This window comes from Amblyraja radiata, chromosome 18 (assembly GCF_010909765.2).
Source record: "Amblyraja radiata isolate CabotCenter1 chromosome 18, sAmbRad1.1.pri, whole genome shotgun sequence".
NCBI lineage: Eukaryota > Metazoa > Chordata > Chondrichthyes > Rajiformes > Rajidae > Amblyraja > Amblyraja radiata.
This window is the reverse complement of record NC_045973.1, coordinates 46962968-46981410: the sequence shown is the minus strand read 5'-3', so window position 1 is coordinate 46981410 and position 18443 is coordinate 46962968. Positions and strand designations below refer to the sequence as shown.

The window sequence follows — 18443 nt, the reverse complement described above, 5'->3', positions numbered from 1 at the left end:
GTGCCTTGAACTGCAACGGTCCAAGTTCTGGAATCACCTCGCTAAACTTTTATATTTTTCTTTTCACCTTCAAGATGCTCCTTAGAAGCTTCATCTCAAAATAAGCCCATGGTCATCAGATGAATTCCTTGAATAAGGTACGTGTGATGGGGGTTACCTGATAAGGACAATTAGGCAGATTCTGTTGTCAAAGTATTTCAGTATTTACTTTAATGTCATTTTAACTGAGTACTTACATACACAGATGAAACAAAAAAATTGTTTCTCAATCAGTTCCCATCAGTGCAGTTAATAAAAACAGAATAAATACATATAGCTTTAAAAATTAAAATTTCCATATCTAAAATAAGCCTAAAAATTGAAATAAAAACATTCAGACCGAACAGTGGCTTTGCTTTGACAGGTGAAAAGTATGGGCGAGGTTAGATGTGTTGGTGTATGGTATATGGGGAGGGGACACAGTCCGTTAACCAGTCTTATTGCCTGTGGAAAGAAGCTGTGTAGCATCCTGCTGGTTTTGCAGCTGATGCTCCTGTACCTCTTCCCAGATGGCAGAATGGAGAAGATGTGGTGTGATGGATGATAGGGGTCCTTAATAATGGAGATGGGTCTGCTGATGCTCCGCTTCTGATAGATCTCCAACAGGAAAGGGAGTGGGGCACCAATGATCCTGCTGGCTATCTTCACTATCCTGTTAAGTTGGTTTTGCTCACAAGCCTTGCAGCTCCCAAACCAGGAAGTGATGCCGTAGGTCAATATACTCTTGATGGTGCCCCTGTAGAAGGTCCTTAGATGAACAGTAGGGAGACCTGCTTTTCTTAGTCTCCGGAGGGGGTGGAGCCGCTGCTGAGCTCTTTTGATCACTGCTGTGGTGTTGGTCGTAGAGGTCAGGTCATCCAATACAATACAATACAATACAATACAATATTTATTGTCATTTGAGCCTCAGTGAGGCTCAAACGAAATTCCGTTTCCACAGCCATACAAACAAAGACAATTTCCTACAGACATACACAATTTAATTCACACAAACAAAAGACTTGCCTTCCATCACAGTGGGTTCACTGTGATGGAAGGCAAAGTCTTTTCTCTCCCCTGTTCTCCATGTCTCTCCCAATGTCCAAGCCCCAGGCGGGCCCCGCTCCCGTTCTAAATGTCACAAAGTTGGAGCCCCCGGCGGGCGCTGTAATGTCCCACGGCCATTAAGCCGCGCCGGGCGATGTACGTCCCCGCTCCGGATCGTTCCAACCCCGCGACACGGGCTGGAGAAGTCGCGTTGCGGGAGCTCCGGGAAGCGGTCTCTTTCCCCGGACCCGCGAGCTCCCGATGTCCCAGTCCACCGCCAGCAGCGAGTCACCGCCGCTCCCCACGCTCCGAGTCCGCAGCTCCGCAGTCTCCCGAGCCCCCGGGTCGTTCAGGTTGGAGGCCGCTCCACGGTGCTAGGCCCCAATGACAACGGAGACCCGACAGGGAAAAAGTCGGGTCTCCCGGACAGGGAAGAGATTTTAAACGGTTTCCCCCTTCCCCCCCCCCCCCCCCCCCCCCCACCGCCCCCCACATATACACATTTAAAACCAGTATTAAAAAACACCAACACTACATTTAACTAGACACAAAATAAAAAAAAGACAGACAGGCTGTAGGGGCCGCTGCAACGGGTGAGTCGCGCCGCCCAAGAACTTCACTCTGCTGACCCTCTCCACAGCAGCTCCATCAATATGCAGCGGAGTGTGATGGAGTTTTCAAGCCCTCCTGAAATCGATCACCATTTCCTTAGACTTTTCCACATTGAGGGTGAGATTGTGAGATCTGCACCACTCCGTAAGCAGCTCCACGTCCATCCTGTACGGCGACTCATTGTTGTCGACATTGTTGCCGACTCATAAAAGAAGAATGGGTTGCGATTTCATAAATATCAATATAATTAAAAGTCTCATCTTGACCACTTCCTGTCTGCGCTGTATATTGATTTTAGAAAAATTGCTGCCCTGTATCGCTGTGATTTTTGGCCATACTCCTCCATCACAGTCCTCCTCCGCTGAGCCAGCCCTGAGGATTTTCCCATCGATGAAAAATAAAAAAGTTATGAGTGTTTAAATAACCTTGAGATCAGCTCGGTTATGAGTGTTTAAATAATGAGTGTCTAAAAAAGTTATGAATGTTTAAATAACCTTGAGATTGGTCCTCTCGTCTGTCAATCACAACAATTAAGGTAACGCCCCTTCTGGGGGGGGGGGGGGGGCAGAACTATAAAACCCCAGATGCCTGGATGTGAGTCAGTCACTCTGCAAGATTGCGAGGGAGAGGCCACAACTGTCATTCTAAGCTGTGAATCTGCAATGTACTTGCAATAAATGATGTTAGCCCTTAATGACAATGTCATGAGTTGTTTGGCCTGCTGCCCTGCCTGTGCTTGAAAAGGCAATGCTTAATTGGAAATGAAATGAAATGAAAATGCCATGAGTTGTTTGGCCTGCTGCCCTGCCTGTGCTTGAAACTGCAATGCTTTTTTAGGTCTGACTGTGTTTGGAAGGAATAAACGCTTTATTAGGTCCAACTATGTTTGGAAGGAATAAATCCTTTATTAGGTCCGACTGTGTTTGGAAGGAATAAATGTTTTATTAGATCCGACTGTGTTTAGTCCAACAGTCCCGATCATTTTGTGACTTCCACTTAGTGGACAGGTCGCGCTGATTGCGTAATTTCCAGTGAATGCAGAGGTCGCGCTGATTGTGTAATTTCCAGTACGTGCAGAGGTCACGCCGATTGCGGTAGTGCAGCTGACTGCGGAAGCCCCACAGTGGAGAGTTCGCGCTCAGCCATGTGAGTAGATTCAAGAAAGGTTACTGTCATATATATGGTGTGTGAGAGTGAGAGCGAGTGTATATTGGAATTGGTGGAGAGGTGGAATATTGCGTTGGGGGACCAACCCTCCCGTGTGAAGCTGGGGCCCAACGGGTGTCAACTTAGTCTAGTGTACATTTAAAACAAACAGGGCACTACAATTTAAGGATGATAGACAATAGGTGCAGGAGTAGGCCATTCGGCCATTCCAGCCAGCACCGCCATTCAATGTGACGATGGCTGATCCAATCTAGAACCAAATGAAAATCAAACAAAAAACTGCTGATGCTGGACATTTAAAACGGGTACAAAAACTATAGGAAATGCTCAGCCGATCCGGCTGCATCTGTGGAAAGGGAAATGCATTAACATTTCTTGCCAAATACCCTTCATCGGGTTCTCATAAGTGGTCTTTGACCTAAAACATTAATTGTCCTTTTTCCACAGATGCTGCGTGATTTGGTGTATTTACAGCATTTGCTACATTTGCTAGAACCAAGAGTATCCTCAAAGTAAGGGGATTGTGATTCAAGTCATAAATAAAAATACATTTCTTCACATTTGGGGATAGTGAAACTTTGAAATTGTTCACCAAAGACAGTTGTGGAAGCAAGTATGTTCAAGACAAAACTAGATTTTTGGATATTAAGAGAAGTCTGCAATACAAGGTAATTGCAAAAATGTGGCTTTGAAGCAATAGATCACAACTATGTCACTTTGTAAATTTTGGTCCGCCTCAACTCCAAAAATTATCCTTGGTTGATGTTCCCTTTTCCATGAATAGGACCAAATACAGAAATGTGGAGTTTGAATTTTCATTCTTCATCTCCCACATCCAGCAAGCATACATAGATATATAACCATATAACAATTACAGCACGGAAACAGGCCATCTCGGCCCTTCAAGTCCGTGCCGAACACGTATTCTCCCCTAGTCCCATCTACCCATATACTTCCCATATATAACTCCCATATACAACTCAATAAATATGGATGCTGGAGAAACAAAAAAAGATCAGCAAAGTCAATTCTCTCAAAATATATAGATTCCAATCTTCTTAAGCCACATCGTACCGAGCTTCCTTGCACCTTTGCAAACTTAAAATGCCACTTAATACTGTGATGTTGATTTCCAAGATACAACTTCACCTGACATTAGTTTAGCATGAAACTTGAAAATGTCAGCTTTCTGTCCATCAAAATCCCAAAACGGCAAGTCACGGCTGGCGATCAGGTTATAGGCCAAGAGTGGAACTGGAGACAGGGTCTGGATGTCAGCATGTTTTGATAAACCAAAAATGTAGGATAGCAGAATGTTAACAGAAGCGACAACCAATAGCTAAGAAAATCCCCTAATTCAGTTTCAACAAAGTCCTGAGGATGCCCTTTTGCTGATGTCCAACAAGCAACATATCAAAGACTGTTCCTGTTGTGGAGCCAGAAAATAAGCCAACTGGTAAATGGATGATTGTTGGTCAGTTTCAACTCAGTGGACCAAAGGGCCTGTTTCCAGGCTCTGTTTTTATTCAATCAGTGCCAAAACCAGAAACACTCTTTCCTAATCATTTCCATTAATGTAACTGTATATCTAATAATTGCAGCAATTGTACGCAGGGAAATGGCACTAACTCAGCAGGCTACGTCAAATTAAGACCTTCCTTAATTATATTATATTCTAAGATGCGAATCCAATAATTCAACACCCTATTGATCAGGAAAGAAATTAAATGACTCAATGGAAAACACAGTTGTGACCAAATCCCATCCTACATGTCTGCAGTCTGCATTTAATTCCTGGAAAATGTAATGGAGAGGAAGGCTATGAAAGATGTAGGCCGCTTTATCTAAAGAGGATATGGTTCAAACTGAACTAATTTCTTCATTTCGGGATTTAAGGAAACACTGCTCGGCTAATGTTACAAAATGTTGCTACCAACAGCCCTCGACAATTTACGAAATATTAAGATAGAGCTAATACAACTGTGAGATGTGGTCATAAACATCAAGAACATCATGGAAGGGCAGTAATTCATTTTGGTCTTCTCTACTCTCTTTTCATCTGATCTTGATCCTGGATTACTTGCTCCTCTGCAGGTCGAAAAATTTACCAATATTGTTAACAAAACGTATTTGAGTCGGATTCGGAGAGTGACGGAGAGAGGGATCCTCTCAGCTTTCAATCCATTTCATCCATTTGCTCTTTTCCTCTGGCTCTCTATTCCGTCGTTTTGATATCTACCTCTGTGGTTTCATTCTCTTTCACCGTGATCGCCCTTCATCACCTCCCTCATCCCACCGCCATCTCCCTCTCCCCTCCATCGTGATCGCCCTCACTCTCCACCCTCGCGCCCCCCACCGTGATCTCCCACTCCCTACCACCTCTCACCCTCATTTCCTTCTCCCTTCCATCTCCCCACCTTTCTGATCTCCCTCTGTCCTCCACCTCACCTCCCTTTAACTACCCCTGGGATCACTCCCTCCCCTCTATCACCCCCCTCATTCCCCTCCATGATCTCCCTCACCCTCCACCTCTCCCCCCTGATCTCCATCTCCCCTCCAACCCCACCCTGTTCTCCACCCACCCCATGATCTCCCTCCCACCTCCATGTTCCCATCCCTTCTTCTCCCTTCCCCCTCCAACTCCCTACCAATGCCTGGGACCTCTCCCTCCCCTCCATCTTGCCTCTCCACCTCTCCCACCCTCCCTCACCTCCAAGCCCACCCTGTCATCTCACTCTATCCTCCACAATCCCCCTCATCCTTCCACCCCCCACCCCTTGATCTCCCTCTGCCCTCCGCAAGCTCCCTCTCCCTGCCACCTCCCTACCCCCTGATCTCTCTCCACCTCCACCCCGTGATCCACTCCACCCTGTGGTCCCTCCACCTCCCCCCGTCATCTCCCTCTCGCCTCCACCACAACCTCCTCCATCTCCCCGTGATCCTCTCCCTTCCACAACCCTCTCCTCCCTCTTCCATCCCCGTGATCACCCTCGCCCCTCCGCTGCCCCCTCACCCTCCCCGTCCCCGTCCCCCCCTCCCTCCCTCCCTGGCCCGAGGACGAGCTCTCGCTCACCGTGTAGTTTTCCACCAGCTCCGAACCGGTGATGCGGATCGCTTTCCCCTCCACGAGCCCTCCCGCAAGCCGTGCCGTCTCCATCAGCGTCCACAAGGAGGAAGAGGCGGGAGTGTCAGGCCGCCGCCCCGCCGCAGCACCCGCTCTCTCTCCTTCAGCCCCGGCGCCGAGCCGCCGCCATCTTGTGGGCGTGGAGCCACAACAACACGCGTCACCGCTCTCCCCGTCACGTGCTCCAGGAGCCGCCCCCACGTGATGCTGGTGGAGGGGCCGCTGGGCCCATCTGTTGGATGTCAACAGAAAGGTTATAGTCATCTATACCAAAGATCATAGATCATCTGCTATAAGATCTTTGATCTATACTGAGGTACACTGTTCTTGGTTTCTTGGTCCTCCAAAATATTCCAAATGGAATTCAAACTGGAGGTGGTGAAGGGAGGGCTTAAGCCAGAAAGGGTTATTGGGACAAAAGAGCTACTTTAAATTTAGTTGCATCTGGTTGAGTAACTATAGTTGGGTGGAGATTATTCTATGCTTTAATTGTGCGGGGGAATAATGAATTGCTGTAAACATCTGTCTTTGTAGCTGGGATCACAAATTGGATCGAATGCCCTTGTCTGCTCCTAATTGGTTTGGGTTTGGTGTAGGTCTTGTAGTCTATGTCGAGCTGACCATTTAACATCTTGTAAAAACAGGTCAAACGGTGAGCTTCACGTCTGTCTTGGAGAGGGTTCCACCCCAGAGAATTCAGAAGTTTGGTGACACTCGCTTCTCTCTCATAGGTATTAGTAACAAATCGAGCTGCCTGTCTTTGGACACGTTCGATGGAAGAAATGTTTTTATTTGTGTATGGGTCCCATGCTGCAACTGCGTAGTCCAAATGAGGTCTAACGAGGGTGAAGTACAGCTTCTCCTTGACAGAAGTTGAACAATGATGAAAGTTGCGCCTCAGAAAGTTTAGGACACCTGTTGCTTTCACCGTTGCATGATGAGTCTGACCATTCCAACGCAGATCATTCTGCAATTTGATGCCAAGATACTTGGTTTGTTTGGATTCTTCAAGGGTGGCACAAAGTATATTGTAAGATGTTTCGCCTGGATTCCTCTTTCTGGTGACACGCATGGTTTCACATTTGGAAGGGTTGAACTGCATGCCCCATTGTTGTGACCACTCAACCATAGTATCGAGATCCTTTTGGAGAGCATCTTCATCATCACTGAAAAGCTTTAGTTGTGTTCTAACCAGTCAGTAGAAAGACAAGTCTGAAGAAAGGTCCGAAATGTCACCTATTCCTTTTCTCAAGTTCAATACAATCAGATCCATTTACAGTGCATGGATACATGATAAGGGACTAACATTTAGCGCAACGTAAACCCAGCAAAGTCTGATCAAGGATAGTCCAAGAGTCATCAAAGAGGTAGATAGTATTTCAGGACAGCTCCATAACCAGAGAGCAGTCAGATGTTGTTCTCTTCTTGGAGATGTCATTGCCTCCTCCCGCAAAAGCTCTCAACCCTTGCCTAAGAGTTGTCCCGATCTTGTTGCCTGGAAGTGGACTGCTGCATTTGGTGAAAAGTTGTGTAATCCCTGTTATGGTGGAAGCTGTAGCTGCAGATATTTGGGCCCATGACATTGTTCTGAGCAACCAGTGTTGTCCTAGGGCTGATCTTCAATAACAAAAGCCATTTCCTTTGTGCAAGGCGACACAAGGAACTGCAGATGCTAGAATCTTGAACAAAATACAAAAGTGCTGAAATCTACTTGAGCAAAACACAAAGTGCTGGAGAAGCAACCCTTCTTTTGAAGAAGGGTTTAAATCTGAAACGTTACCTATCCATTCCCTCCCCAGATGCCAACTGACCCAACGAGTTACTCCACCATATTGTGTGTTCCTTCATGCAAGTCATGACTTCAATATTTAGACCAGGGGTCGGCAACCTACGGCCCACGGAACTGATCGGAACTGATCTAATCTAAACTGATCGGAAATCGGAACTGATATAATCCCACGAACTGGGCAAAAGTTTAGTTGGATTGGTGGGTGCGGTTCCTGATGTAAAAGTGCAGTTGCAACGGCTGCAGTGCTCAGCGCGCCCCGGAACCATCCATCCCCGTGCTTGACCGGGGGCCAGGTCAGGGTCAGGGACAGGGTCAGGGTCAGTGTCAGGGTCAGTGTCAGTGTCAGGGCCGCCCTCCTCCAAGATGGCGGCGCTGCTGGCAGTTGGTTAGTGTGGATGCGGCAGACAGGAATCCAGCTGTAAATGGACGGGACTGGACCTTGGGAAGGAGGGAGAGGGGTGGAGAGGGAACGGGGGAAAGGGAAGGAGAGAGGAGCGGGAAAGGGGGAGGAGAGGGGGGGAGGGAGGGGGCAGGATAGGTGGGGGAGAGATGGTGGCAGGAGAGGTGGGGGAGAGAGATGGGAAGAGGGGGGCGGAGGTGGAGAGAGGAGGGGAAAGGTGGAGGAGAGGGTGAGGAGAAAATGGGGTAGGAGAGGAGAGCGGGAAGATGGTGGAGAGAGGGGGGAGGAGAGGTGGAGAGAGGGAGGAGAGGTGTAGAGATGGGGAGGAGGATGAAGAGGGGGGGGTGGGGAAAGAGGGGGAGAGAGAGTGAATGGGGGGAGGGGGAAGAGAAGGTAATAAAGGGTCTGCATGAAGTTTAGGACAGAGAGGGGTGAGGGTAGTTTCAATACCAGTCTCAAATTAATTATTATGTTCAGTAAACATAATATTGCTTAAATATATAAATAAAAGTTTAGTTAGTTTGTATTATTATTACCTCCATTTATTAACTATGGCCCGCCATCCGTTCACAGACATGGATCCTGGCCCCAATGCAGAACAAGGTTGCCGACCCCTGATTTAGACATTGTTTTCCCCTTGATGCCAGCTAATTTAATTGTCACTGAAGCTTCTTGATATCATACTAGGTTGAATACTGCCCAGATGATTCAATGATAGTTTATGGTCACATGTACCCTGGTACAGTGAAATTCGTTGTTTTTTGCGTACAATCCGGTGAGATCGTACAGCAGATCTCACCTAGGCAGTACACAAGAGTCGCCACATTTCTGCCGCTGACTAAGTTACAAAAAGTTACTCAAGCAGGCATCCTTGCAGCAACGAACCAGGGCTGCTGCTGTACATGTCAACAGGCCCCCTCTGGGTCCCCCCTTCATTCTCGCTACCCCCCCCCCCCCCCCTGGGTCCCCCCCCTGTTCTTGGTGGCCCCACGCCGGGTACCTCATCAATCTCGCCAGGCCCCCCCCTTCGTTCTAGCTGCCCCCTCCCCCCGCTCTTTAAGAAAGGAGGTGAAGAGGAACTTCTTTAGTCAGAGGGTAGTTAATCTGTGGAACTCATTGTCACAGAGGGATGTGGAGGCCAAGTTAGTGGATATTTTTAAGGCAGTAATAAACAAATTCTCGATTAGAACAGGTATCAAGGGTTATGGGGAGAAGGCAGTAAAATAGGATTAGGCAGAGATCAGCAATGATTGAATGGCGGAGTAGACTCAATGCGCCGAATGGCCTAATTCTACTCCTATAACGTGAACGTGGGTCCCCTCTTCATTGATGGTTGCTCTACGTACTTTGGATTTTGCACTATCAAGGTCTGGTTTACTTGGAATAACTGATAAATTATTGCATAATTATTATTGTTGATGCGTCTAATGTGCCTGTTAAGCTGCAGTCAATAAGAATTTCATTGTAAACACAAGGAACTGCTGATGCTGGCTGATAAAAAAATACACAAATTGCTGTAGTAACTCAGCGGGTCAGGCAGCATCTCTGGAGAACACAGATAGGTGACATTTAGTGTTGGGATCCTACTTAGGGGTTTAATTATTCCTGTTCATGTCCAGTACATAAGGGCTCTTGAGTCTTGACACGATGTGCAATGATTCAAATTAGCCAAGGACTGGAATCTATGTTGGTACAATTTTAGGGGAAGCAAAGTTACTTCACAACATCTGGCTGAATGTGATGCTTCAACCTCATCTTGAACACTCACAAACTGATTTCCCTTCATCATTAAGGCTGGGGATATTCTTGGGGCTTGCTCCTCTTCTTAGGTGTTTAATTATCCACCACTGTGGAAAACTAGCTGTTAACCATATAACCATATAACAATTACAGCACGGAAACAGGCCAACTCGGCCCTTCTAGTCCGTGCCGAACACTTATTCTCACCTAGTCCCATCTACCTGCACTCAGACCATAACCCTCCATTCCTTTCCCGTCCATATACCTATCCAATTTATTTTTAAATGATAAAATCGAACCTACCTCCACCACTTTCACTGGGAGCTCATTACACACAGCTACCACTCTCTGAGTAAAGAAGTTCCCCCTCATGTTACCCCTAAACTTCTGTCCATTAATTCTCAAATCATGTCCTCTTGTTTGAATCTTCCCTACTCTCAATGGAAAAAGCTTATCCACGTCAACTCTGTCTATCCCTCTCATCATTTTAAAGACCTCTATCAAATCCCCCCTTAACCTTTGCGCTCCAAAGAATAAAGACCTAACTTGTTCAACCTTTCACTGTAACTTAGTTGCTGAAACCCAGGCAACATTCTAGTAAATCTCCTCTGTACTCTCTCTATTTTGTTGACATCTTTCCTATAATTTGGCGACCAAAACTGTACACCATACTCCAGAATTGGCCTCACCAATGCCTTGTACAATTTTAACATTACACCCCAACTTCTATACTCAATGCTCTGATTTATAAAGGCCAGCACACCAAAAGCTTTCTTTACCACCATATCTACACGAGATTCCACCTTCAGGGAACTATGCACAGTTATTCCTAGATCCCTCTGGTTAACTGCATTCCTCAATTCGCTACCATTTACCATGTATGTCCTATTTTCATTTGTCCTGCCAAGATGTAGCACCTCACACTTATCAGCATTAAACTCCATCTGCCATCTTTCAGCCCATTCTTCCAAATGGCCTAAATCTCTCTGTAGACTTTGAAAATCTACTTCATTATCCACAACATCACCTATCTTAGTATCATCTGCATACTTACTAATCCAAATTACCACACCATCATCCAGATCATTGATGTATATGACAAACAACAGTGGACCCAACACAGATCCCTGAGGCACCCCACTAGTCACCGACCTCCAACTTGACAAACAACCATCCACCATTGTGGCATCTCCCATTCAGCCACTGTTGAATTCATCTTGCTACTCCACCATTAATACCCAACAATTGAACCTTCTTAACCAACCTTCCATGTGGAACCTTGTCAAAGGCCTTACTGATGTCCATATAGACAACATCCACTGCTTTACCCTCATCAATTTCCCTAGTAACCTCTTCAAAAAATTCAAGAAGATTAGTAAAACATGACCTTCCAGGCACAAATCCATGTTGACTGATCCTAATCAGACCCCGTTTATCCAGATGCTTAAATATATTATCTCTAAGTATCCTTTCCATTAATTTGCACACCACTGATGTCAAACTAACAGGTCTATAATTGCTAGGTTTACTCTTAGAACCCTTTTTAAACAATGGAACAACATGCTCAGTACGCCAATCCTCCGGCACCATTCCCGTTTCTAATGACATTTGAAATATTTCTGTCATAGCCCCTGCTATTTCTACACTAACTTCCCTCAATGTCCTAGGGAATATCCTGTCTGGACCTGGAGACTTATCTACTTTTATATTTCTCAAAAGTGTCAGTACTTCCTCTTCTTTGAATCTCATAGTTTCCATAGCTACTCTACTTGTTTCCATTACCTCACATAATTCAATATCATTCTCCTTGGTGAATACCGAAGAAAATAAATTGTTCAATATCTCCCCCATCTCTTTTGGCTCTGCAGATAGCTGTCCACTCTGACTCTCTAATGGACCAATTTTATCCCTCATTATCCTTTTGCTATTAATATAGCTGTAGAAACCCTTTGGATTTACTTTCACCTTACTTGCCAAAGCAACCTCATATCTTCTTTTAGCTTTTCTAATTTATTTCTTAAGATTCTTTTTACATTCTTTATATTCCTCAAGCACCTCATTTACTCCATGCTGCCTATAAATATTGTAGATCTCTCTCTTTTTCTGAACCAAGTGTCCAATTTCCCTTGAAAACCATGGCTCTTTCCAATTATTACTATTTCCTTTCAACCGAACAGGGACATAAAGATTCTGTACTCTTAAAATGTCACCTTTAAATGTTCTCCATTTCTCTTCTACATCCTTCCCATAAAACAAAATGTCCCAATTCACTCCTTTTAAATCCTTTCGCATCTCCTCAAAGTTAGCCTTTCTCCAATCAAAAATCTCAACTCTTGGTCCAGTTCTGACCTTTTCCATAATTATATTGAAACTAACGGTATTGTGATCACTGGACCCGAAGTGCTCCCCAACACATACCTCTGCCACCTGACCTGTCTCATTTCCTAACAGGAGGTCCAGCACTGCCCCTTCTCTATGTATTGCTGCAAAAAACTATCCTGCACACATTTTACAAACTCCAAACCATCCAGCCCTTTTACAGAATGTGTTTCCCAGTCCATGTGTGGAAAATTGAAATCTCCCACAATCACTACCTTGTGCCTACTACTAATATCTGCTATCTCCTTACATATTTGCTCTTCCAATTCTCGCTCCCCATTTGGCGGTCTATAATACACCCCTATATGTGTTGCTACACCTTTCCCATTTCTTAGTTCCACCCAAATAGCCTCCCTAGACAAGCCCTCTAATCTATCCTGCCAAAGCACTGCTGTAATATCTTCCCAGACAAGCAATGCAACACCTCCACCTCTTGCCCCTCCAATTCTGTCACACCTGAAGCAACAAAATCCTGGAATATTTAATTTCCAACCACAGCCCTCCTGCAACCATGTTTCACTAATCACCACAACATCATACTTCCAGGTGTCAATCCAGTCTCTAAGCTCATCCACCTTTCTTACAATTAGAATTAGAATTAGATTCCTTTATTGTCATTCAGACCTTTCGGTCTGAATGAAATTATGTTGCCTGCAGTCATACACAGAATCAATAATAACAAAACATACAATAAACACAAATTAAACATCCACCACAGTGAGTTCACCAAGCACATCCTCACTGTGATGGAGGCAAAGTCTTAGTCTCCGTCTCTTCCCTCCTTGTTCTCCCTCTGCGCTGAGGCGATTGATCCAGGCCGAAGATGCCGTCCTCCAGTCCTGCGGACCTCCGTGGTGATGTCGCCGCCGCCGAAAGCCGGAACGCCGTCTCCGCTCCGAGACGGCCCGCCACAGCATCAGCTCCGGGCCGCCGCCCCAGCTCCGGGTCCCGCAGTCTCCGCTCCGGGCCGCCGCCCCAGCTCTGGGTCCTGCAGTCTCCGCTCCGGGCCACCGCCCCAGCTCTGGGCCGCCGCCCCAGCTCCGGGTCCCGCAGTCGCCGCTCCAGGTCCCGCAGTCTCCATTCCGGGCCGCCGCCCCAGCTCCTAGCATTAAAATATACACATTTAAGTAACCCACCACCACTTATTCTCTGTTTATTATCTTTTTCTTCTTTCTCCCCTACATGTTGGGTCTGAGTGCTTCCCTTCTCTGCCTCCTGCCTCACACACTGTCGACTAGCTTTCTCTATTTGAGTCCCTCACCCCAACCGTTCTAGTTTAAAGTCTCCCCAGTAGCCTTTGCAAATCTCCCCGCCAGGATATTGGTCCCCCTCGGGTTCAAGTGCAACCCGTCCTTTTTGTACAGGTCACACCTTCCCCAAAAGTGGTCCCAATGATCCAGAAACTTGAATCCCTGCCCTCTGCACCAGTCCCTCAGCCACGCATTTATCCTCCACCTCGCTCCATTCCTACTCTCACTGTCACGTGGCACATGCAGTAATCCTGAGATTGTTACTTTTGCGGTCCTTCTCCTTAACTCTCTTCCTAACTCCCTAAATTCTCTTTTCAGGACCTCTTCTCTTTTTCTACCTATGTCATTGGTACCTATACCACAACCTCAGGCTCCTCTCCCTCCCATTTCAGGATATCTTGGACACGTTCAGACAAATCCCAGACCCTGATACCAGGGAGGCAAACTACCAACCGGGTCTCCGGACTGCGTCCACAGAATCGCCTATCTGACCCTTTAACTATGGAGTCCCCTATTACTATTGCCCTCCTCTTCTTTTCTCTACCCTTCTGAGCAACAGGGCCGGTCTCTGTGCCGGAGGCCCGGCCGCTGTCGCTACCCCCAGGTAGGCTGTCCCCCCCCAACAGTACTCAAACCGGAGTACTTATTTCCAAGGTGTACAGCCACCGGGGTACTCTCTAGTCCCTGCCTCTGCCCCTTGCCCTTCCTAACCATGACCCACTTGCTTGCCTCCCGTGGTTTTGGAGTGACCACCTCTCTGTAACTCCTCTCTATGACCTCCTCACTCTCCCTGACCAGACAGAGGTCATCGAGCTGCTGCCCCAGGTTCCTAATACGGTCCCTTAGGAGCCCCATCTCGATGCACCTGGCGCAGATGTGGACGTCTGGAAGTCTATCAGACTCCATGACTTCCCACATCTGACATCCAGAACAGCAAACTGCCCTGGGCCTCATTCTCCCCCCCTTACCCAGGATACAATACAAAGTGCTGTAAGAAATCAGCAGGGATCTGACTCCCAATCAGCTGCTTCCTCTAGTCCGCTTCCACCAATCAGCGGCTTCCTCAAGCCCACTTATTTTGAAATGTGATGGAACGTTACAGATTGGGTGCTCCTCCCGCTCCAACCGCTCCTGGGCCTCTGTGAAACAAAGCCCCGCGCTCCGTTTTTAAACTCACCGCCCGGACTCTGCTCCTCCCGCTCCAACGGCTCCTGGGCCTCTGTAGCTGTTGCTGGACTACGGAGCTTTGATCTGAATGCTATGTTTTAGGATGGTTTAGCAGAATATATTGGATATCATTCCTAATGCTTGGCCTGTATATTGTCAGAATGATACAAAATGCAATACACAATAGGCCTTTGTCCTCTCATTAAAACAGGATTGGTACCCTGGCTTGATTGTAACAAAGGCAGACCACCAGGTTACACGTTTTAATGATCTACAATTCTGCTGCTGCTAATGAACCTCACAGATATCTAGTTTCAAAACACTCGATCTGTCCTAAATCTATTCAATTTAGCACATAATTGGTGTTACACAATACAATGCCCCAACTCTCCACAACACCCCATTCCACCAATACCTCTCTTCACCTCTTCCAGGCAAAGTTCCACAGGAGCAACCACTATGAACACATTGGACCAAAGTGGAGGCAGTGGTGGCACAATTGACTGTCCTGATCTCAAAAGTAAGGTGTGTGGCCCCCTCACAACTGTGACCCAGGACAATGCAGATTCTCAATCCATGCTGAAGTGGAGTAAATGACATCAGGGACATAGCAGAGTACAGTACAGGACAATGGAACAGGCCCTTCCCTCCACAAAGTCCGTGATGAACATGATGCAATGATTAAACTAATCTTTCTGTTTGCATGTGCCTGTCTGCCTGGAACTTTGCCCTGGTGCTCAAATTGAATTACTATTTGTAGGAACTTGCTGAGTGCAAATTTGCAGTTGTATTTCTACTTCACCATGACTGCACTCAGAAACGCCAATGAAGTACTTTAGGACAAGGATGTGTAATAGAACCAGAAAATGCTGCAAGCGCTCAGCAGCTGATGCAACATCTGGAGATCCAATGTTACTGCCTGACACATTTGCCTGACAATGTTTCAGCATTTTCTATTTTTAGACTTCCAGCAACAGCAGCATTTTAAATTTATTTACGGTAGTGAAATACATTTTATAAATGTTAATGTTTCACTTCCGTGATCCTTGTGAATGCTGGCCAAACATTAACCAAAATGCAAGAATCAAAGCTAACGATTTGGTCAAATTTTATGGGAATAAAGATCCAGTCAACCTAATTGAGAGTTGAGAGTTGGGAAAGTGAATTGCCAAACTAGTAGGTAGACAAAAATGCTGGAGACACTCAGCGGGTGTGCAGCATTTATGGAGCAAAGGAATAGGTGACGTTTCGGGTCGAGACCCTTCTAACAAACTAGTGTTGTGTTTTGAATATTTTGAAATGATTGGAGAAATGGGAAAATATATGCATCAAATCTATTTGCCTAAACTTTTCTTTATGACAGTGGGCTCCAGTTCGTGTGACTCTCTTAAATTATGCATTTGATTTGTTTGTACCTCTTTTGCTACTCTATTACAGAGTTTTGTCATTATAATCTTCAGACCTCTGTTTGTTCATCCCATTTTCTCGAAGAAAGAGTCTTACCATGCATTAATTCTCTTGATATGCATATCTGTCTGTTTCTGGTATCATTCTGGTTAACCCATTGACATCATCTCCAGTGATTGAATCTATATTACTAAAAGTCTCATCTTGACCACTTCCTGTTGCACTGTATATTGATTTTAGAACAAACGCTGCCACTTACGGCTTTGATTTTTGGCCATCTTACTCAGAGTCCCCCTCCGCTGCGCAGGACAAGAGGATTTTTCCCATTGATGAAAAATAAAAGAGTTAAAAAGTGTTTTAAAAATGTTGAAATTCTCTCTCCTGAAGGCCACAACCCTTCCGATGGACTATAAAACCCAGAAGTGTGGAGGTGCCTTAGTTCTCTGCAAGATGGGGGTGCGAGAGGTCGCAATTCTCAGTCTGAGCTGTGAATAACACTGAACACATGTCTACTAAACTGTGAGTGGTTTTACTGACCTGTCAGTGCCCTTAATGTGGTTTGAAAATGCAAAAGCGTGTTTTGGTTTGAAAGTGCTAAAGCTGTGTTGCCTTTGGTTTGAAAGTGCTAAAGCTGTGTTTCCTTTGGTTTGAAAGTGCTAAAGATGTGTTGCCTTTGGTTTGAAAGCACTAAAGCTACGTTGCCTTTGGATTGAAAGTGCTAAAGCTGCGTTTGGTTTGAACGTGCTAAAGCTGTCTTGCCTCATTAAAGCTGCCTTGCCTCATTAAAGCTGCCTTGCCTCATTAAAGCTGCCTTGCCTTCTATATAATTAAAAGTCTAATCTTGACTACTTTTTATTTGCGCTTTATATTGATTTTAGAAAGAACGCTACAACGTACGGCTGTGATTTTTGGCCATCTTACTCAGAGGCTCTCTCTGCTCAACATGTGCCGAGGATTTTTCCCATCGATGAAAAATAAAAGAGTTATTAGTGTTTAGAAAATGTTGAGATTCTCTCTCCTACCAATCACGCCATGATGGCCACGCCCCTTCTGGTGGGAGGGCGGAGGGACTACAAAACCCGGAAGTGTGGGCATGGCTCAGTCTCTGCAAGATGGGGGAGGGAGAGGTCGCGACTCACAGTCTTTAGTGGCCTTGCACCCTGCTTGAAATGGATTTCAAGGAATAGCCGTGAGTCAACTGCGAGCCCACCAGCCGTGAGTGAGTGAGCTGCCAGCACAACAGGCTTGAGTGACTGAGCCGCCAGCCCAAGAATCCTTTTGGCCCACAATGTCCATACTAGCCCTCTGGAAGCCAATCACTTCAGCGCACAACACCCATACTAGCGCTCCAGAAACCCCCCCCTCCCCCACTGGCCACCAATATTGGAATTGGTGGAGAGGTAGAATATTGCGTTGGGGGACCAGCCCTCCCGTGTGATACTGGGACCCAACGGTTCCCACTTAGTCTAGTGTCTTATTAAAACCAGAATTGTTCACAATACACTGTATGTAATTAAACTAAAGTCTGTTGGAATCTTGACATAGTTTCCATTCAATTTCTGCAGTTTGGAAGTGAAACTGATTTGTATGTACATTTTTCTCTATATGGCCTTATTATCCTGTGTGTGTAGAATCATAGTCATAAAATCATGCAGCACAGAAATAGACCTCTATAAAGTTACTCCACAGCCTCCTGCATGGAAGTGAGAAAAAACACAGCATACTTAATCTCTCTTTATAATTACAGGCCACTATTCCAGGCAACTTCCTAGGGAATCTCTGCCAGTATTTTTTTTTAATCTCTGTATTGATAATAGATGGTCAGTATAAACAATGTTCAGTTCCATTCAAAGTCCACATGTAGTTGCACATAATGTACTCACATGAAGCAAGACCTGGACAGCATACAGGCATGCATTGGTAAGTGACAATGGGCTGAGGCTGGACATTGACCTAAACACCAGAAGATACCGCAATATCAACTCTTGACATTCAGCTGCCAGTCTGCTATCATCAACTTCTTGAGTGCTATCATTGATCGGAAACTTGACAGGGCCAGCAATGCTAACTCGTTGGCTGTGAGACTAAATTACAAAATGTAACCTGCAGTTATTGAAATCTCCAGACTTTCAAAGGATTTTTTTCTCCCCCTTCTCCTCCCCCCTCCCCCTCCCTTCCTCTTCCCTCTCTATCCCCCTCTTCCTCTCCCTCACTCCCTCACTGATGGGGACGAGTCAGAGTATAGAAGAGAGATTGAGCGACTGTCCACATGGTGCCAGCACAATAACCTGGCCCTCAACACCAGCAAAACCAAGGAACTGATTGTGGACTTTGGAAGGGGCA

The 18443-nt window shown here is 45.9% G+C and overlaps 1 protein-coding gene across 4 annotated transcripts in view; it reads right to left on the bottom strand.

The window, feature by feature from the left end:
• The window catches only part of nisch (nischarin), a 60563-nt gene extending 54430 nt beyond the window's left edge, over positions 1–6133 (bottom strand). For 2 of the 4 annotated variants that reach the window (XM_033037286.1, XM_033037287.1), the window contains exon 1: positions 5918–6124. In XM_033037286.1, coding sequence (XP_032893177.1) covers positions 5918–6001 — 84 coding nt within the window. In that variant the 5' untranslated portion in view covers positions 6002–6124. Of the gene's footprint in view, positions 1–5917 lie in introns of all 4 variants that reach the window. The other 2 variants (XR_004414707.1, XM_033037288.1) reach the window with 2 other exon arrangements.
• Positions 6134–18443: the final 12310 nt, after the last annotated feature.